The 22,527-nt window shown below is 38.4% G+C and overlaps 1 protein-coding gene across 2 annotated transcripts in view; it reads right to left on the reverse strand.

Moving 5' to 3' along the window:
• Positions 1-1,578: 1,578 nt before the first annotated feature.
• Positions 1,579-22,527, reverse strand: part of LOC127855197 (uncharacterized) — a 52,422-nt gene continuing 31,473 nt past the window's right edge. The window contains exons 17-21 of one of the 2 annotated variants that reach the window (XM_052390611.1): positions 21,670-21,858; positions 14,264-14,818; positions 12,154-12,228; positions 5,645-6,692; positions 1,579-5,352 (exon numbers count right to left, since the gene is read on the reverse strand). In XM_052390611.1, coding sequence (XP_052246571.1) covers positions 4,646-5,352; positions 5,645-6,692; positions 12,154-12,228; positions 14,264-14,818; positions 21,670-21,858 — 2,574 coding nt within the window. In that variant the 3' untranslated portion in view covers positions 1,579-4,645. Of the gene's footprint in view, positions 5,353-5,644; positions 6,693-12,153; positions 12,232-14,263; positions 14,819-21,669; positions 21,859-22,527 lie in introns of both variants that reach the window. The other variant, XM_052390610.1, reaches the window with a different exon arrangement.

Raw genomic sequence — 22,527 nt, forward strand, 5'->3', positions numbered from 1 at the left:
TACCCATGAATAATAATTAATTTTGCGTATAAAATCAATGCAACTGAATGATAACGCCCGTGTGCTGGTGGGATAGTATACTAGCATTCAACGTTTTGTCATGTCACTTACCACAATATGCATCTTACTGATTTATTGTATTCTGCTTCATAAACGATAAGGTTTACCAAGGCTATAAAATCCGCTGTTTATAAGACTTGTTTATTTTGAATAGAAAATGCATCTTTATACGTACGTACATAATATAATAAAATGTTGAGTATTTTCACTAAGTCAATTTATAATGATTTCCATGCGAGATTATTTTGAAAGTATAGTACCCTTACAATCATGACGTAACCGCACAACAAAAGACAACGCGGCATAAGTTTAAGCCTTCATCTTGATACTTTGCTTCGAGCTCTTCTTTAGCATCCTCAACATCCGCATAGACATTTGACTGGAACCAGCATAGCCGATTCGAATTCCCGCCGTTATGCTCAACCACGTGATGATAACCGAGCCACGTGGTTCAATAATTTTCCCGTTATTTAAACTTTTATTTCATTCAGGTAATTTATTCTTTATAATGAACCTGAACTTATATATTATTTTCAAAATATAAAAGATCAAGAGCTGTCACCATAGGATGACATATGCCCCCTTTAATTAAACGCTTTGATAGAAGTTATGAGCATTTTTTAAAACCTAAACGCAGATTTCGAAACCTAAACGCGGACCCTAAGTTCAAGGTCAAGGTCACAGGGGTCAAAATTTTATGCGTATGGAAAGGCCTTGTCCATATACACATGCATATCAAATATGAAGGTTATATCTAAAGTGACATAGAAGTTATGAGCATTTTTCGAATGCTAAACGCACATTTCGCAACCTAAACGCGGACCCTAAGTTAAAGGTCAAGGTCACATGGGTAAAAATTTCTGTGCGTATGGAAGTCTTTTCCATATACACATGCATACCAAATATGATGGTTATATCTCAAGGGACATAGAAGTTATGAGCATTTTTCGAAACCTAAACGCAGATTTCGAAACCTAAACGCAGACCATTAGTTCAAGGTCAAGGTCACAGGGGTCAACATTTGTGTGCGTATGGAAAGGCCTTGTCCATATACACATGCATACCAAAAATGAAGGTTATATCTCAAGGGACATAGACGTTATGAGCATTTTTCGAAACATAAACGCAGATTTCGAAACCAAAACGCGGACCCTAAGTTCAACGTCAAGGTCACAGGGGTCAAAATTTTTCTGCGTATGGAAACGCCTTGTCCATATACACATGCATACCAAATATGAAGGTTACATCCCAAGGGACATAGAAGTTATGAGCATTTTTCGAAACCTTAACGCAAAGTCTGACGGACAGACGGACGGACAGTTCGATCACTATATGCCCTCCTTCGGGGGCATAAAAAGATACCACTTTTCGTAATAAAATACTTTAACAACAGAACTGGAAGAGTTTTCTTGTGATGACAGAGATTGTGGAACGCCAACTATGCGTCAATATTCATTAGAATACTGTTTGTTAAAACTAAAAACATACAAATTTATTTTCAATAAACAACGTAACAGATTAACCGATAAGTCAACATTATTTATTAAACAATTTTATTGCAATTAAAGAATGTTAAATAAGAAACAAGATGGCTTGAAATGTCCAGGGTCGCTCACCTGAGAAACTATACTAGAAATACTAGAAATTTACTATAGCAACATGAGGAAAAATGCCCCGCCCCCTGGCGGCCATGTTTTTCAACCAACCGGAACCATTTTCAATTTTATCAAAGATACCATTGGGACGAATCTTCTGACCAAGTTGCATGAAGATCGGACAATAAATGTGGCCTCTAGAGGGCTAACGAGGTTTTACTACAGCCATACATAGCCATAAACGGATAAATGCCCTGTCCCCTGGCGGCCATGTTTTTCAAGCAACCGAAACCATTTTCGTATCCGGCCAAGATTTCATGGGGAAAAATCTTCTGACAAAGTTTTATGATGATCGGACAATTAATGTGGCCTCTAGAGTGTTAACGGGTTTTACTACAGCCATAGAGGAAAACTACCTCGCCCCCTGGCGACCATGTTTTTCAACCATTTTCGAACTCGTCCTCGATATCATTGGAACAAATCTTCTGGCAAAATTTCACAAAGATCGAACAATAAATGTGGCCTCTACAGTTTTAATTGGGTTGTACTTAAGCCATATATATATATATATATATATATATATATATATATATATATATATATATATATATATATATATATATATATATATTTATATATATATATATAGCCATATTTGGAAAAATGACCCGACCCATTACGGCCATGTTTTTCAAGCAACCGTTATATATTTCAATCTCGTCTAAGATATCATCAAGACGAATCTTCTGGCCAAATTTCATGAAGATCGGACAATAAATGTGGCCTCTGGAGTGTTAACAAGGCAAATGTTGACGACGCACAGCGCACGAAAGGCGATCACAAAAGCTCACCATGAGCACATTGTGCTCAGGCGAGGTAAAAAACAGCTGCAATTAATATATTGAAACAATTACCGATGCAGTCAGATTTAAATTCATCAAATGTGAGTATATGTGTTTCTACTCGTGCTGTAAAGATATAACGCGGTTGCCCATCTCAACTTTTCACAGGTCTCTTGCATGCAACAGCGCACAAACCCACACACACAACGTTTTGCAACGTAAGCATAACATAGGATACCCAATCTAAACAAGTTTCATAATAATCCGGCAAAACTTCGACTTCTAGTGTACCCTATGCTTCACTACAACCATACAAGGGAAAATGCCATGACCCCTGGTGGCCGTGTTTTTCAATGAATCGGAACCATGGCTTACATATGTTAAGTACAATTATCTAAGCAAGTTTCATGATTGGGTAAACCATGCGACTTCAAGAGAGTTCACACAGTTTTACATAAATCAAAATAAATTAAAGCCCCCCACCGGTAGCGGCCATGTTTTTAACCAAGCCATTTCCAATAATTGTTCAAGTAAGTTCCATGAAGATTGGAAGATTGAAAACATCCGAACCAAATTTATTGCGATACCCATAGTTGATACTTATTTAACATGCTGGTTTGTAAAGTTGCATCCCTGTGACAGCGAAACATACCGAGTTACAAGCAACACAAGTTAAAGAATGTCGTTAAATAAGGGCCATTACTTTAGTTAAGTCCCAAAAACAATCCGAAACAAAATATGCAGGTGCCCAGGTTCATGTACTCTAACATATGTTTGTTAAGTCTCATCCCTCTAGCAGCAATAATTCTAGAGTTACTAGCGACGCAGATATTAAAACCGACGTAACAATGAAAGGACGTACGGCTATTGGCAAAACACTATCTCCACTCTCACATGAAACTGGGGTGTACATGCACACATGAAAATCCGAAAGAAACTTAAGAAACATTTTGTATCAAGCTTACGCCTATATATGCATATAGCTATTATTATTTACAAGTCCGTGGTATTCATATCAATGATTTCAAGTCATTTCATATTGAAAGCTCTATCTTTATGTATATTCATGCACGCTGTGATATTAATCATTGGTCTATTTAAGGTGTTTTAGTGCTAACTATAGCCAACAGTGACAGAAAACGTAAGTATTGTAGAAAACATGTAAAGTGTATTTAAGTGACTTCAGAACATAGGTTTAAATGTTTGAAGATTACATATTCCTAAAGAATGCTATCAGACAAAAAATGTACAGCTGTCTTAAGACAGCATTTTAACTGTCAATTATACAGAAAATAACATTCAAAACATAAAACATGGACAAAAGCCGTACAATATTATTGAAATAATGCTTGTTATATAGTACTCATTACCCAATTACATCAATGTAAACTATTGAAAGTCAGAATAGTCATTGACATGATAAGATGTTTAAATGGAAGTCGAGGAATAACCCAACTATAAGATCGTTTTTTGCAGTATTTTCATGGATATAAAAGTGAACACTTTGCACTCTAATGATCAATCTTGTTTTAAGGGTTTTCTTAACATAAATTTATTGAAGTTTAAAAGCGTTATCTTGAAGTGCCCCTATCCGATCTTGGACATCACTTTCCCACAACATGCCTAGTGTGTACAAAGCCCGATAGGCTATTCTAGTTTTAAAGGACAATAAGTTACGGTAAAGATTCACAGAGACATAACGGGATGCTGCATCCTGCTCATTTTTGCTTTCATTGCTGCCCTTGCCAAACACAAAGTAATCTTTTTTTCTTTTAATTAATTTGTTTTATTTGAACGTGCAAAATGCAATCCATAAAAACCAAAATTGATCTGAAAATTATTCACAAGATATCCTGGCTGAACATTTTCTTAAAAAAAATAAACCTTTTAATTACAGAATTCTTGTTGTTTTAAATATTTTTTAAGGTTTTGTGAAGAAGAGTTTGTCAAGAAATAACTAGCTGAAGGTAATTCAAATATCTTAACAACTTTAAGGTACGTTAAGGTATTGCTATTGGTGTCATTTTTTTTTTTTGGGGGGGGGGGGGCAGACAATGCCCCTAGCTTAGAAATTCCTTGGATTAGAAAAATCCTTTTCATCAAATCTCTGTATCATTTATATCCAAGATCTTTCCCTGGAGGCTGCCACTACATATTGGTGAGGGGGATGGCACAATGGGCCGTGGTAATGTGAGTCTCTGCCTCACCATAGGTGTGAAAGGTTGCACTGCACTCACTACAGGCAAATAACTCCAGCTGGGTAGCCACGTGTGATGTAGCTTCTACAATTGCTTCGGCATCAGTCAACTGATCCGTTATCTCCATGGTGACCAAATTACTACCCATTGCAACGCCTTCATCTGGGACAACCAGTCGGGTATCTCCAGAAAGAATCTGTCCTGAAGATTCTGTGATCACGACATTCTGTTCACCAGGCAGGAACGGGACCTGGGTTGCAGCAATGACAGGAATGCCCATTGGCCTGACACCGCCAACCTCCACCATCGAGGCTTCAGACACAGTTATGATTCCCTGTCCGCTGGGGTAGATCACCACCATGCCAGACTGCTGTGTGGCCTCTGTGGGTGGCTTCTGCACCTGGGAACATTTCCTCATGTGGAACTTCAAAGAGGATGCAGTGGAGAAGATCTTGTTGCAGTAGAAACATGTGTGTTTGCTCACGTTTGTGTGGATGGTCATGTGGTTCTTCAACAGGTTCATGAACTTGAATCCCTTCATACAGTAGCCACACTTGAACGGGCGCTCTGCAGAGTGCATGAAAGTCTTGTGCTTCTTGAGCATGCTGCGGAAACCAAATGACTTGAGGCACTGGTCACATTGATACGGCCGATTCCCTGGAGTCAAAATAATACACATAAAAGTATAAGTATCGTTCAGAAATATTTTTTGACAAACGGTGACAACATGCGTTTAAAAGCCAAAATTATGCAAACTTTTCAAAAAGGTGGATTCATTTAGTTTGCATATCTTATCGTATTAAAAATTGCCTTAAAAATTAAAATGTAAAAAATATAAAAAAAGGAAATCCATTGTGTAGGCGTTGTTTAATTGCTTGATAGATGGGATTTATAGAGCCTTTAAAATAAAAAAAAGTTAGTTCACAATGAATTGTAACATCATAAATACCTGTATGCTTATTTAGATGATCTTCGTAGTTAGTTTTCACCCTGAAGCCTTTGCCACAGAATACACAGTGGTAGCGGTACTGTCGCTCATTCTCAGGTTTATGTGTCTCCAGGTGATCCTCAAACGAGGCCTTTGTGGAAATCTTCTTATTACAGTGCGTACAGGTGTACTTGGCAGAGTTGTGCAGCTTTAAGTGACGGAACAGGGTCCATTTGCTTCTGAAATGTTTGTTGCAGATCTCACAGTTCAGCTCCCCATCGTCAACATGCTTGGCCTCGTTGTGGGACTTGAGAGTCTGATAGTTGACAAACACCATGTTGCACGATTTGCACTCTATGGCCTCGTTATGCTTAATCTTTTTATGCTCCCACAGGTCAGCTCTTGAATTGGTTTTGAAATGGCAGGTCTCACAATCATATTTCTTTTCTTTGGACGACGTTTCCCCATTTACATGAACTTTACTGTCATGAGCCATCAGGCCTTGCTGAAATGGGAACGCTTTGCTCTTAAACACCGTTTGCTGCATCTTAGGACCATGTTTTTTCTCAATATGATTGGCAAGTGACTGACAATTGTCGAAATCCATCTCACAAACATCGCACCGGGGTGGCTCGTAAACATGATGGAACGTTTTCAAATGATTTGTGAGCTCAGAAAAAGTCTCAGCCTGATATTCATCACAAAGTGAACACCTCAGGTTATCGCCTTTTAGGCTCTGTGCAACTTTTTCCATTTCTTTCTCCATGGCCACTTTTTCTTCCTCGTTCACTTTGCGGCTACCAACTTTCACGGTCCGAATCCCAACTTTTGAAATCAGTGGGATTGAGGACTTCACATTGGATGTCTTGAGGTTCTGTACAGTTGAGTCCGTAATCTTGCTCATTGCTCCACCAGATGCTTTGTTATCATTTTCATCATCCTCGATCATTTGACTTGGGGACAGTAGAATCACTTTACTTTTCTCAGACTTTACATTCTCTACAACAGGTAATTCCTCATTTTCTATATCTCTGTCCTCGTCACCGCCTTCATCTTGGTTGTCAGAGAACTAGAAATGTGATACACAAAATGACATTTTATGATATGATATTTATTAAAAAAGATACACCTAAAACATATGTGTTTTGTAAATGACTGAAAATAGACAAATCTAGTTTTTTTCATAAAAACCTCATAACCAGCTCCAGCTATTGTTTATTTCTTCTACGGCTATTGAGTATGTCTTACACAGCTATTGGTGTTAATTTCCTACCCACATATTGTTTATCTCTCCACAGCTATTGTTAATTTCCTACCCAGCTATTGTTAATCTCTTCCACAGCTATTGTTTATCAATTCCTTAGCTTTTGTCTATCTCTTCTCCCACAGCTTTTGTTTATGTCCTCAGCTATTGTTAATCTTTTCTCAACCTATTGTTCATCTACCAAGCCATTGTTTATATATTCCCCAGCAATTGTTTTATCTATTCCCCATCTATTGTTTATCTCATCCCTAACAACTATTTATCCACTCCATACTTATTGTTCATTGAAACCTTTTGATTTAAAACTACAAGCATCTGCAAATATTTAATTGCTCAAACTGTAGATGCCACTCTGTAATCTTGCTCGTGGTTCGACATAATGCCTTGTTATCATTTCCATCATCCTCGATCATTTGAGTTGGGGACAATAGAATCACTTAACTTTTCTCAGGCATTACACTGTTCACTTAAACAGGTAATTCCTATTGTCCATCGCTACACACTCTTCATTAAATTCATCTTGGTTGTCAGAAGAAAATGTAATACACACCTATGATTTGATATTTATTAAACAAGAGGCCCATGAGGGCCAGAATCGCTCTTCTGCTATAAACACTGGCTAAGTGTGGAAAGAATAAGATGGAAACTGTGTACTTAATCGCGATAACATGGAGAATTTTCTCAAATTCAAGGGGAGATTATTGTGTACTTATTTCTCCAATACTGCTCATATTCAATAGGGTTCAAATTCTCATTGATATAAAAATACTGTACAAATTTGGAAATAATTGGATGAAAACTGTGGAATAAATTGCGTAAACAAGCTGGATTTCAAAATTTTCATATTCAAGGGGAAGTCATTCTGGACATATTGCTTCAATATTGCTCTTTTTAAACAAGGGCTGTTTGTAAAACATGCCCCATATGGGCTGTCAGGTGTAGTGGCAGCATTGTGTGAATATGTTTTGTCACTGTGACCGTGACCTTTGACCTAGTGACCTTAAAATCAATAGGGGTCATCTGCCAGTAATGATCAATCTACCTATAAAGTTTCATGATCCTAAGCCTTAATATTCTCGAGTTATCATCCAGAAACCATTTCACTGTTTTAAGTCACTGTGACCTTGACCTTTGACCTGAAAATTAATAGGGGTCATATGCCAGTCATGATCAATGTACCTATGAAGCTTCATGATCCTAGGCGTAAGCATTATTGAGTTATCATACGGAAACCATTTTACTGTTTCGAGTCACTGTGATCTTTACCTTTGACCTAGTGGCCTGAAAATCAATAGGGATCATCTGCCAGTCATTATCAGTGTAACTATGAAGTTGTATGATCCTAGGCCTAAGCATTCTTGAGTTATCATCTGAAAACCATTTTACTATTTCGAGTCACTGTGACCTTGACCTTTGACCCAGTGACCTGAAAATCAATAGGGTTCGAGTCCTCATTTATATTAAGACACTGAACAAGTTTGAAAAGAATCAGATGAAAACTGTGGAGTTTATCGGACAAACAAGAAAAAGTTTCCATTTTACTATTTCGAGTCACTGTGACCTTGACCTTTGACCTAGTGACTCGAAAATCATTAGGGGTCATCAGCCAGTCATAATCAATGTACATATGAAGTTTGGTGATCCTAGGCCTAAGCATTCTTGAGTTAACATCTGGAAACCATTTTACTATTTCTAGTCACTGTGACCTTGACCTTTGACTCAGTGACCTGAACATTAATAGGGTTCGAGTCCTCATTATTATAAAGACACTGAACAAGTTTGAAAAGAATCGGATGAAAACTGTGGACGTTATCGGATAAACAAGAAAAAGTAACCATTTTACTATTTTGAGTCACTGTGACCTTGACCTTTGACCTAGTGACCTGAAAATGAAAAGGAGTCATCAGCCAGTCATGATCAATGTACCTATGAAGTTTCATGATCCTAGGCCTAAGCATTCTTGAATTATCATCCGGAAACCATTTTAATATTTCGAGTCACTGTGACCTTGACCTTTGACCAAGAGACCTGAAAATCAATAGGGTTCGAGTCCTAATTTATATGAAGACACTGAACAAGTTTGAAAAGAATCGGATGAAAACTGTGGACTTTATCGGATAAACAAGCAAAGTCTAACGCACACACACAGACAGACAGAGATACCATGCCATCCCATAAGCTCTTCTGCCTTTGGCAGTAAAGCTAAAAATGAACCACATCCTATACACCTTAAACTTGTGTGCTATTGCAATGGTGTCCTCTCCAGTTGTTGTTCATCCCCTCCCCAGCTATAGTTTTTAACCTCCACAGCAATCATCTCCTACCCAGCTTTTGTGTTCTCCCCAGCTATTGTTCATCTCTTACCCAGCTATTGTTTTCCATCTCCACATCTATTGTCTCCTACCCAGCTATTGTTAATCTTCTCCAAACTGTTCGTCTTTTTCCCATCTGTTGTTTATCTCCTCCACAACTATTGTTCATCCCCTCCCCACATACTGTTTATCTACTATTCACCAACTTCTATAAAACAAGAGATGTGTTTGTCAGAAACACAATGCCCCCTACTGCAACGCTTTTCTTTATCAATTTTTTTCATCATTTTGCAGTTACAGATAATTATCTCCCTTTAAAGCATATTACTTCCCTTGAATTTGTTTTTTGACCTTTGACATTGAAGGATGACCTTGACCTTTCACCACTCAAAATGTGCAGCTCCATGAGATACACATGCATGCCAAATATAAAGTTGCTATCTTCAATATTGCAAAAGTTATCAAAAACTTTAACCAAGGTTAAAGTTTTGGGACAGAATGACAGACAGACAGGCCAAAAACAATATGCCCCCAATCATTTGATCCGGGGGCATAAAAAAACTTCATTAAAAATCACAACCCCTGCTTTTTTTTAATAGCCCTATCTGTTGAATTTGAAGATATTCATGACAGAAACAAGGCTATTGTGCAAACAAGACATGATGGCAATCCCAATAAACACAACATTCTTAAATGTTATCAGCATAGATCAAATGTGTTACAGGTAAATCACGGCGGGTATGCGGATACTTTGATAACAGATGGCACTTCAATACCAGATAACAACAAAAGTCACGCGCAAGAGTTGAGTTCTTCAGCTTTTTTGCATTTATATTCTGTTCGTTTGGTTTTCAGACACGTTACATTGTTTGGTCGATTAATGGTATAGTACTTCGTGTTGCAGAGCAAGAAAGTCGTGAAAACAACAACAGTGGATTATAAAAAAGAAATACAATTTCAGCGATAATCGTCATGAGTTCGATGATCAGTACGTATTTCAACAAAATAAAATTACTTGGAAATAAATCAAGAACTTGCCAACTATTTGAAATAAAAGATCAATATGTCCATTAATGTTACATGTTAAATTTTAGTTGAATAACGTATTTGAGAAAATTCAAATGCTTTAAGAGTAGGATGCCAAATTTTCATGGACACTTCTTTTACCGATCATCTCAAAGACAATGGCACTTCGATTCCAGATAACTCGACACTTTTTACCAGATAAAACACTCTTTTTAGTGAATCAGAAATGCAGAATTGGCTGTGGAATACTTATATAGTAAGCAGGCAATAAATAAAAATGTATGTTCTGACGTAAATTAAAAACGAATTACCGAAACATGCTCTTATCCCTTTGGAATATGATAATAAAAGGGAAAGAGAAATGTAAAGCTCAATATAAACCGAGTTTTCCAATCTCTTTTAAATTGTGTGGCTACTGATCATTAGTATCATCTTCATGATGCAATTCTAATGAGCACCAATGACAAAGGATTTTATGAGCTGTATTGACCGCTTTAAGACCCCTTGCTCCCCTTAATTAGAGTCCTGCTATAAGTTCAATTGAACACAATCATGTTGATCCACATGATCCGTTGTATTTTCAATTCTCTTAATCTCAATTTACCACATAAAAACAAGTTTATTATTTAGACAATTTTTTTCGGTCATCACTTGAAATATATTACTGCAAAAATAAGCATTTGAACCTTATTTAAAATTTGCAATAATAATAATAATTATATAAATTAATAGAAATAAGATTTTTGAAAACAAACACAGCCATTGGTTATATTTTACATGTGTATGAATTTACGTTATGCATAGATTCCCAATGTGTCGGGCTTGACAATGCAAATTGATTCGTACTTCAAAATGTTTGGAAAGAATAGCCATTATATACATAAATGCATTTCAGGTAGAAGATAAAACTCGGTTATCAGAGTGCCCAATTTGTTGAATGACTCTATTATCCGAAGTGCCCTATATCAGGAATCAAAGTATCCACAACTTCATGAATACCACCTATTAAAAAATGCTCTTTCTTTGTTTATATTTCATTGAATACTATCAAAATTTCAGTATTTGAAGCACAGTGATTACATGCTGGAATATCAAACAATTTCTTGCAATATTTCTAAGTAGTTTTATTTTGTTGAAATGTTTACTGTTCATCCAGTTAATGCTGTTTTCCGGCCGAATTTTCTATTTTTTGCAGAAAAATCTACCATTCTTCATTGATGTTTTTCTTTTTAATAGAAAATGATACACCATTTATAAACTCGACCATGCGCCTTGTCTAAAAAAACTTATCTATATGATATAACTCCAAAACAAAATGATGAACTTACCTCTCGCGCATGGTTTTTGTTGTTATCTGGTATCAATGTGCCATCTGTCATCAAAGTATTCGCATACCCAGCGTGCAAATGTTGTCATGTAAAGCTTCATCATTAACAGCTCATTAATTATTCCTCTCAATTTAAACAATCAATAGTTCACCATGGCATAGTGGATATGGGGTCCCGCCTGTAAACTGGAAAGTCAAGGGTTCCATCTGCAGGAGCGTTCTTTAGAGCTACCCAAAAGACAAAAGTACTGGTTTTATCTAGGAAACAGACTTGAAGGTTTCAAACTCATTTTGATGCAATTTAGCTTAAATAAATAGATTTAAACTAAACCTTTTCTGACACTTAGTTTTAGTTTAAACCTATTTATTTTTGCTCCATTGCATCGAAAGCCTCAGGCTTTTTCGAAACGTTCTCCAGTCCGTTTCCTGGGCCTAGAACCAGTACTTGGTGTCTTTGGGGGAGATCTAAAGAACGCTCCCACAGTGGGGATCGAACCCATGACCTCCCAGTCGCTAGGCTGACACCATATCCATTTCACCACGGCGTAATCACACCATATCCAACACTTGAGCCATGTGTGTTTGTGCAGTGACTACGTACCTGGTCCAACTCCTCCTGTTCGCTGTCATCCAGACTCTCAACACTCTCTTCCTCCTCTTCATCTTCCAGTGCCTGCTTCTGAAAGGTACACACAGTAGGCGTGGGGTGAGAAAACCTGGCTTCATTAACTCCATGTGCGTAAAATATCTCCAGATTAGCTTGGGCAGTACGTGCAAGCCAATCCTGACCCCATATATGGGTTGTGAATCTTACTTAAACTTGACAATCAACATTAATTTGTATGCACCATTAATGTTAACTTTTGTGGCACTGTTCTTTTTAAATGATATTAATGTTTACTTTGTCGACATTTATTTTCATGCCATTGACTTACTAAAGTTTGCTGTAAAGTGCCTAAAATCTATTTCGGTAAGTCGACATCAAAAATTTTGACAACAATTACGTCTTCAAAAAGTATATCCAAAAATAAATGTTAATCTTTAAACAAAGGCTGTTTGTAAAACATGCATGCCCCCCATATGGGCTGTCAGTTGTAGTGGTAGCCATTGTGTGAATACGTTTTTTGTCACTGTGACCTTGACCTTTGACCTAGTGACCTGAAAATCAATAGGGGCATCTGCCCGTCATGATCAATGTACCTATGAAGTTTCATGATCCTTAGCGTAAGCGTTCTTGAGTTATCATCCTGAAACCATCTGGTGGATGGACCGACCGACGGACCGACATGTGCAAAACAATATACCCCCTCTTCTATGAAGGGGGGCATAATAAATCATTATTAAATGTCAGCTTAAAAGAATAACCAATTTCATAAACTTTTGTGAAAATGGCGCAAGTATGACATATTCAGCCTACTACAAATAATGTTTTAACTAGAGACTTGAACAAACAATACATTTAAAGAGGGCCCTATGTCTTAGATTCAACAGTGCCAGCTGCACTTTACACACATTAATTAAACTAATATGACACCATACAAGCAGCATACACTGTCAAACCATTACAATTAGAGGGAAAATAATTTTCATCGACTTCATTCTTAAAAAAACACCAATTTAAGTGTCCAAGGAATAATAGTTCAGTTAGATTTTAAAGATGGCCATATATGGGCCCTCATGTGTAGTTTTCTACAATCTATGAATACACATCTACTGTTTAAGTTTGGAGACCTTATTTCTTATAAAAATAACCTTAAACAAGATTGCATTTATGTCATAATTGCTATAGTTTAATATCAAGCTGTTGTTTCTTGTGGGATTCTCATCTTCTAAACTGCTCACACTCCAAAAATCTTTTGAAGTATTTAATTGACCCTTGACCTATACAATTTAGCTGTCTAAGCAATAACGCTGTATATTCATTTTTGTCCTGTTAACATTTAAGATTTAGTGCTGATCTGATGCTGTGATGATATAATTAAATGACATTCACACTTGTAAATTGATAATAAAAAGTGTTTACACTATTACCTAATTTAATTTTAGTGCCTTTAATGTATAACTACTTTCATTCTTTTGAACATGTGCTCCTTGTCAAATCTGTGAACTGTTAGATTAACACTTTGTAGTCCAGACCTATCAACCACAGTGACACACTGCGTTTCCATAACAAAACGTTGCTTACTCAATTGAAAAGGTTGATCATGGCAGCAATGTGTTGTGAACAGAGTACATGTACCACAATACATTCATTTACATTTTTTAAATAAAATTGGAAATCAACAAATTTCAATACCCACACAGTGTCACTTTTTTCAGCATTAAGTTTTGGCTTGATGAAAATTAATATTATATTGATATTACGGCTGTTATTCATTCATAAAAAATGCATGGAAAAATGAATTCTACTACAAGAAGGTGTGGAATAAGTGCAGCTTACTGGTACAGCTGAAATAGAAACTACAGACATATACTTCAACAAGCAAGTAATGCATGAATAAATGTCTCCTTATAAAATGCAATCATTTGTGTCACTCTTTTAAAAACAACATCTCTCCTTTAAACCTAAAATAAGCAATCTGCCTTCATGGCAGATAATAAGCACTGAAAGCTCCTACTGACCTTCAAGCAATATTTTTTTAAACGTGTTCATTTGCACAAAAAATAAATAAATAAATAGATGTACACAAAATCCATGTGTTCACACCTACCCTAGGTCTGCCTCTCTTGGCCCCAGTCTGTTCCCCTGATTTCCTCCTGCGAGGTGTCATTTCCTCCTCCACCTCTTCCTCGTCCTCCTCAGACCCTTCTCCCAGCTCCTCATCACTTATCACCTCCTGTTTTACCACCACCACGCCCCTACTCATCTCCAGGTAGTCACGCTTCACTCCCCTTGTTCCGTACCGTCCTGGGGTGGTTGGCGTAGCAGCTCCCTGGATTGGCTCTTTCGATTTCAGTGTTTTTGGAAGTGGTAGTTTTTTGGGAGGTCTAGTGGGTCCTTTCTTTCCTTTATCCGTTTTCTTAGATGCTTCTATAATTTCTTCTATTTCTGAGTATGGAAAGCTGTCTGCCTTTTTCTTTGGCCTGCCAGGAGTTCTTTTTTTCGCAACAACAGCTTCTTTCTTGCTTTTTTCCTTTCCTTTGTGGGTGGCTTTAGAGGTTTCTTCCACTGATGAGTTTTTAGGCTTCTTTGCAGACCTCCCCGACTTTCTATCTGGGGACGAAGGCATTTCCTGCTCAGCATCTGACTCAGAACCTTCAATTGTCTGCAAAATGTATGACAAACATTTAAATGCAATGCTGCAATGAGTATAAACAAGAGGGCCTGAAAGGCAAAAAGTTGCTCACCTGAGATACAAAGGAACTGACCAGTTCTGTGCAGCCCAAGATTTCTTAAAACAAATGTTCTGACCGAGTTTCATGAAGAGTGACCTATAAATGTAACTTTTTGAGTACTAACAAGGTCTAACTATAGCCATATAAGTATAACTTCCCTGCCCTTGGGGGCCATGGTTTTCAACAGACTGGAACTATTTTCGAAGTCATCCAAGATATCATTAAAACAAATGTTCTGACCAAGTTTAAATTGATTAGACAATCAATGTGACTCTGGGAGTGTTGTTAAGTTTTTACTTTAGCCATATAAGACCAAGAGCTGTCACCATAGGATAACATATGCCCCCTATAAATGCTTTGATAGAAGTTATGAGCCTTTTTCGAAACCTAAACGCAGATTTTGAAACCTAAACGCAGATTTCGAAACCTAAACGCAGACCCTCAGTTCAAGGTCAAGGTCACAGGGGTCAAAATTTATGTGCTTATGGAAAAGTCTTGACCATATACACATGCATACCAAATATGAAGGTTATATCTCAAGGGACATAGAAGTTATGAGCATTTTTCAAAACCTAAACACAGATTTTGAAACCTATACACGGACCCCAAGTTCAACGTCAAAGTCACCGGGATCAAAATTTGTGTGCGTATGGAAAGGCCTTCTCCATATACACATGCATACCAAATATGAAGGTTACATCTCAAGGGGCATAGAAGTTATGAGCATTTTTTTAAACCTAAACGCAAAGTGTGACGGACAGACAGACGGACAGTTTGATCACTATATGCCTTCCTTCAGGGGCATAAAAAATGCCCTGCCCCTTGATGGCCATGTTTCCAACCTGAACCAATTCAAACTCATCCAAGATATCATTGGGACAAATCTTCTGATTAAGTTATATGAAGATCAGACAATAAATGTGGACTCCAGTGTTAACAAGGTTTTTGCAATAGCCATACATAGCAATATAAAGAACAAGACTATTGTCAAGCAATACAAGTCCCCTACCGGCTCCACCATTGTCAGAAATTCCACCATTTTCAGATTATTTTTTTTATATTTGTTGCCATAGCAACCAGAATTTTGACATAGAAACAAAATAAAATGACATGCATAATGTCCATATTGCCATCTATCCATGTTTCAAGTTTCATGACAAAATATTAAGAACTTTAAAAGTTATTGCAGGATCCAGAAAACCACCATTTCAGCAGTATTTGAATTTCTAGTCTATTTGTTGCCATAGCAACCAGAATTTTTGACGTAGGAACGAAATGAAATGATTTCTATAATGTCCATATTGACATCTATCCATGTTCCAAGTTTCATGAAAAATATTAAGAACTTTTCAATTGCAGGATCAAGAAAAGTGTGACAGACAGACAGACTGACTGACTGACAGACTGACAAACGGATGGCAAACCATAAGTCCACCGGTGAAACCGGTAGGGGACTAAAATGATGCACCCCCCTGGCAGCCTTGTTTTTCAAGCAACTAAAACCATTTTCAAACTCGTCCAAGATATCACTGGGAAAAAAACTTCTGACCAAATTTCATGATAATTCAACAATAAATTTGGCCTCTTCAGTATTAACAAGGTTTTACAATAGCCATATAAGGAAAAATGCCCCTCCCCCTGGTAGCAATGTTTTCAACCAACCTGAACCATTGTCGAACTCATCAAAGACATCAGTGGCACAAATCTTCTGACCAAATTTCATGAAGATCAGATAATAAATGTGGACTCTAGAGTGTTAACAAAGTTTTATATAAGCTATAGGAAAAATGCCCCGCCCACTGGTGGCCATGTTTTTTAAGCAACAGTAACCAATATCCAACCCGTCTAGGATATCAAAAGGATAAATCTTCTGACCAAGTTTCATGATGATCAGAAAATAAATGTGGCCTGTAGAGTGTTAACAAGGTTTTACTATAGCCATATAAGGAAAAATGCCCCACCCCCTGGTGGCCATGTTTTTAAACAAACCTGAACCACTTTCAAACTCATCCAAGATATCAGTGGCACAAATCTTCTGACCAAATTTCATGAAGATCAGACAAGAAACGTGGCCTCTAGAGTATTAACAAGGCAAATGTTGACGCCACACGATGCACAACGCACAAGGAAAAATAGACAATCTCAAAAGCTCACCATGATGACATTGTGCTCAGGTGAGCTAAAATTACATAATATCTTATAAATACTATCACCAGGCAAGGCTTCAAGATTATAAATACTAGCAACACACATTCATAACAAACAGTTTCTTCCATAAATGTTTTAAAGATTACCTTATTGATTTGTATTGTACTTTAAAGTCTTTTAATTGTACTTTAAAGCCTTTTTATTGTACTTTAAAGCCTTTTTATTATACTTTCAAGATTTAAAAGCCAACAAGTTTGCAACTTGTAGAACTTATATTCTTACACACAAAGTGCAGAATGTGCAAAAAACTGGACCCCTCAACCCAAATACATTCTTGGATGAGCGTACATATATCATCTAGTAAAAACACATTGGGAGCACAGGTCCATCAGTCATAAAACTCCCAACAGAAATCTTACTATAAGTAATACTCCAAGAAACAACTTCTAATATCTATTCAAGTTTTTTGTATTAGAAATCCTGTATATTGTAAAAGGAACATTATTTAGATTTTTAACCAGAATTGAAATGAAAACATGATCCGTCACTTGTTATCTATAGATAAAGAAAAAAAGTAATTGTGTGCTATTCTGTAAAAAATTGGACAGAGCCTTATGTTGGAAAAGTATTTGGAGAAATTCAAAGAAATAGTTCAGTTAAAGGCATGTTCTTAAACGGGCGATCAAACATCTTGACAACCAATTAATTTCTTCATTATACAGTGCAGTAAAACCACATTAGTTGTGCAATTGTCATATTACGTTATGAAGATGTTTACATTTGGTAAATATGGCTTTGATTTTCCATTTATTAGCAAAATGGATACACTTTGTTCAACAAAATCTATGATATCACACATATAACTTCTCTCAGATTATTTGAGAAAGATTCAAAAATCAGTAATAATGGTTAATAAACTTAAGTAAAACAAGTATTTAATTGCTATCAATACATATCCTGTGTTGATTTTCATTAAGGATATATAATTTTAAGTAAATTACACAATATGATAAATTACCTCATTTTTGAGACTATGCCCTGAGTGTACAGTGTGTTGCGTACCTTGTTGATTTTTATTAAGGATATAAAATTTAAGTACTTGCGTTTCATTATTTTAAGTAAATTAAAATTAAATCATTAATATTTCTCAATGGAAGGGCACTAGGTTGATAATTTTCCACTGCCGCTGGTGTACAGTGTGTAGCCTACCTTAATGACAAGCTGGTGTACAGTGTGTAGCCTATCTTGATGACAAGCTGGTGTACAGTGTGTAGACTACCTTGATGACAAGCTGGTGTACAGTGTGTAGCCTACCCTGATGACAGGCTGGTGTACAGTGTGTAGCCTACCTTGATGACAAGCTGGTGTGCAGTGCGTAGCCTACCTTGATGACAAGCTGGTGTACAGTGTTTAGCCTACCTTGATGACAAGCTGGTGTACAGTGTGTAGCCTACCTTTATGACAAGCTGGTGTGCAGTGTGTAGCCTACCTTGATGACAAGCTGGTGTGCAGTGTGTAGCCTACCTTGATGACAAGCTGGTGTACAGTGTGTAGCCTACCTTTATGACAAGCTGTTGTACAGTGTGTAGCCTACCTTTATGACAAGCTGGTGTACAGTGTGTAGCCTACCTTTATGACAAGCTGGTGTACAGTGTGTAGCCTACCTTTATGACAAGCTGGTGTACAGTGTGTAGCCTACCTTTATGACAAGCTGGTGTACAGTGTGTAGCCTACCTTGATGACAAGCTGGTGTACAGTGTGTAGCCTACCTTGACTTGATGACAAGCTGGTGTACAGTGTGTAGCCTACCTTTATGACAAGCTGGTGTGCAGTGTGTAGCCTACCTTGATGACAAGCTGGTGTGCAGTGTGTAGCCTACCTTGATGACAAGCTGGTGTACAGTGTGTAGCCTACCTTGATGACAAGCTGGTGTACAGTGTGTAGCCTACCTTGATGACAAGCTGGTGTACAGTGTGTAGCCTACCTTGATGACAAGCTGGTGTACAGTGTGTAGCCTACCTTGATGACAAGCTGGTGTACAGTGTGTAGCCTACCTTTATGACAAGCTGGTGTACAGTGTGTAGCCTACCTTTATGACAAGCTGGTGTACAGTGTGTAGCCTACCTTGATGACAAGCTGGTGTACAGTGTGTAGCCTACCTTGATGACAAGCTGGTGTACAGTGTGTAGCCTACCTTGATGACAAGCTGGTGTACAGTGTGTAGCCTACCTTGATGACAAGCTGGTGTACAGTGTGTAGCCTACCTTGATGACAAGCTGGTGTACAGTGTGTAGCCTACCGTTATGACAAGCTGGTGTACAGTGTGTAGCCTACCTTGATGACAAGCTGGTGTACAGTGTTTAGCCTACCTTGATGACAAGCTGGTGTACAGTGTGTAGCCTACCTTGATGACAAGCTGGTGTACAGTGTGTAGCCTACCTTGATGACAAGCTGGTGTACAGTGTGTAGCCTACCTTTATGACAAGCTGGTGTACAGTGTGTAGCCTACCTTGATGACAAGCTGGTGCACAGTGTGTAGCCTACCTTTATGACAAGCTGGTGTACAGTGTGTAGCCTACCTTGATGACAAGCTGGTGTACAGTGTGTAGCCTACCTTGATGACAAGCTGGTGTACAGTGTGTAGCCTACCTTGATGACAAGCTGGTGTACAGTGTGTAGCCTACCTTGATGACAAGCTGGTGTACAGTGTGTAGCCTACCTTGATGACAAGCTGGTGTACAGTGTGTAGCCTACCTTTATGACAAGCTGGTGTACAGTGTGTAGCCTACCTTTATGACAAGCTGGTGTACAGTGTGTAGCCTACCTTGATGACAAGCTGGTGTACAGTGTTTAGCCTACCTTGATGACAAGCTGGTGTACAGTGTGTAGCCTACCTTGATGACAAGCTGGTGTACAGTGTGTAGCCTACCTTGATGACAAGCTGGTGTACAGTGTGTAGCCTACCTGGATGACAAGCTGGTGTACAGTGTGTAGCCTACCTTTATGACAAGCTGGTGTACAGTGTGTAGCCTACCTTTATGACAAGCTGGTGTACAGTGTGTAGCCTACCTTGATGACAAGCTGGTGTACAGTGTGTAGCCTACCTTGATGACAAGCTGGTGTACAGTGTGTAGCCTACCTTTATGACAAGCTGGTGTACAGTGTTTAGCCTACCTTGATGACAAGCTGGTGTACAGTGTGTAGCCTACCTTGATGACAAGCTGTTTGGCTGGTGTACAGTGTGTAGCCTACCTTGATGACAAGCTGGTGTACAGTGTGTAGACTACCTTGATGACAAGCTGGTGTACAGTTTGTAGCCTACCTTGATGACAAGCTGGTGTACAGTGTGTAGCCTACCTTGATGACAAGCTGGTGTACAGTGTGTAGCCTACCTTGATGACAAGCTGGTGTACAGTGTGTAGCCTACCTTGATGACAAGCTGGTGTACAGTGTGTAGCCTACCTTTATGACAAGCTGGTGTACAGTGTGTAGCCTACCTTTATGACAAGCTGGTGTACAGTGTGTAGCCTACCTTGATGACAAGCTGGTGTACAGTGTTTAGCCTACCTTGATGACAAGCTGGTGTACAGTGTGTAGCCTACCTTGATGACAAGCTGGTGTACAGTGTGTAGCCTACCTTGATGACAAGCTGGTGTACAGTGTGTAGCCTACCTTGATGACAAGCTGGTGTACAGTGTGTAGCCTACCTTTATGACAAGCTGGTGTACAGTGTGTAGCCTACCTTGATGACCAGCTGGTGTACAGTGTGTAGCCTACCTTGATGACAAGCTGGTGTACAGTGTGTAGCCTACCTTGATGACAAGCTGGTGTACAGTGTGTATCCTACCTTTATGACAAGCTGGTGTACAGTGTTTAGCCTACCTTGATGACAAGCTGGTGTACAGTGTGTAGCCTACCTTGATGACAAGCTGTTTGGCTGGTGTACAGTGTGTAGCCTACCTTGATGACAAGCTGGTGTACAGTGTGTAGCCTACCTTGATGACAAGCTGGTGTACAGTGTGTAGCCTACCTTTATGACAAGCTGGTGTACAGTGTGTAGCCTACCTTTATAACAAGCTGGTGTACAGTGTGTAGCCTACCTTGATGACAAGCTGGTGTACAGTGTTAAGCCTACCTTGATGACAAGCTGGTGTACAGTGTGTAGCCTACCTTGATGACAAGCTGGTGTACAGTGTGTAGCCTACCTTGATGACAAGCTGGTGTACAGTGTGTAGCCTACCTTGATGACAAGCTGGTGTACAGTGTGTAGCCTACCTTTATGACAAGCTGGTGTACAGTGTGTAGCCTACCTTTATGACCAGCTGGTGTACAGTGTGTAGCCTACCTTGATGACAAGCTGGTGTACAGTGTGTAGCCTACCTTGATGACAAGCTGGTGTACAGTGTGTAGCCTACCTTTATGACAAGCTGGTGTACAGTGTTATCCCTACCTTGATGACAAGCTGGTGTACAGTGTGTAGCCTACCTTTATGACAAGCTGGTGTACAGTGTGTAGCCTACCTTTATGACAAGCTGGTGTACAGTGTGTAGCCTACCTTGATGACAAGCTGGTGTACAGTGTGTAGCCTACCTTGATGACAAGCTGTTTGGCTGATGTACAGTGTGTAGCCTACCTTGATGACAAGCTGTTTTGCTGCCAGCAGGTCCTCCAGTTTGCCACAGAGCATGTACCTGCCGTCCTCCTGGGTAAGGCGAGTGTTGGTGAGAAGGGCAACCTTCTCCAGTACCGTGGTAACCAAAGCGGCCGAGGTCAGCGCTTTAATCAGCTTCTCTGAGAACACCCCCGTACCAATGTCAAATATCTATAAATAGTCAAGAACATTGTTCCAACATCAAATATAAACAAGCAAATTCGATGCATTGATATCCCCCAACAATAAAGTTTTGTTTATGGATGGGTGCAAATCCCTCGAGATATGGTATAATCTTAAAAATATTATTAAGTGCAATGTTTTGGTTCTTAAGCATGGCACATCTCCTCATTGATATTAATACACCCATGAAGTTTCATGTTGAAACTAATAACGTATCTGAGATAGAGCCATGAAAAGTTAAATCATACAAAACAGCAAAGGGCAATATCTCTGATTTAAGAAAGTGTATGGTTATGGTTCTTGTGCATGGCCCTTTCCCATATTGATATATATACACCCATAAAGTTTCATGTTGATATCATATAGTTTATGAGATATGGTCCTGAAAAGTTTTGTGACAGACGTGTTGGCGGACAAAAATATAAATGGACAATACCGAAAGCAAAATGTCAACATATAGAGGCAGGAAACAGCTTAGTCCCAATTTCAAATATTTATTGAAAATAGTCCAATATCTTGAGGCTGAAAAATGTGTAGTCCCAATGTCATATATATCTAAGGAGAAACAAAAGCTTAATTCAAATGTCAAACAGCAAAAGACAAACAACAGCTAAGCCCAAATTTTAAATATCTAAGGCAAACAATAGCAAAGTCTAA

The sequence above is a fragment of the Dreissena polymorpha genome, chromosome 13 (assembly GCF_020536995.1).
Source record: "Dreissena polymorpha isolate Duluth1 chromosome 13, UMN_Dpol_1.0, whole genome shotgun sequence".
Lineage (NCBI taxonomy): Eukaryota > Metazoa > Mollusca > Bivalvia > Myida > Dreissenidae > Dreissena > Dreissena polymorpha.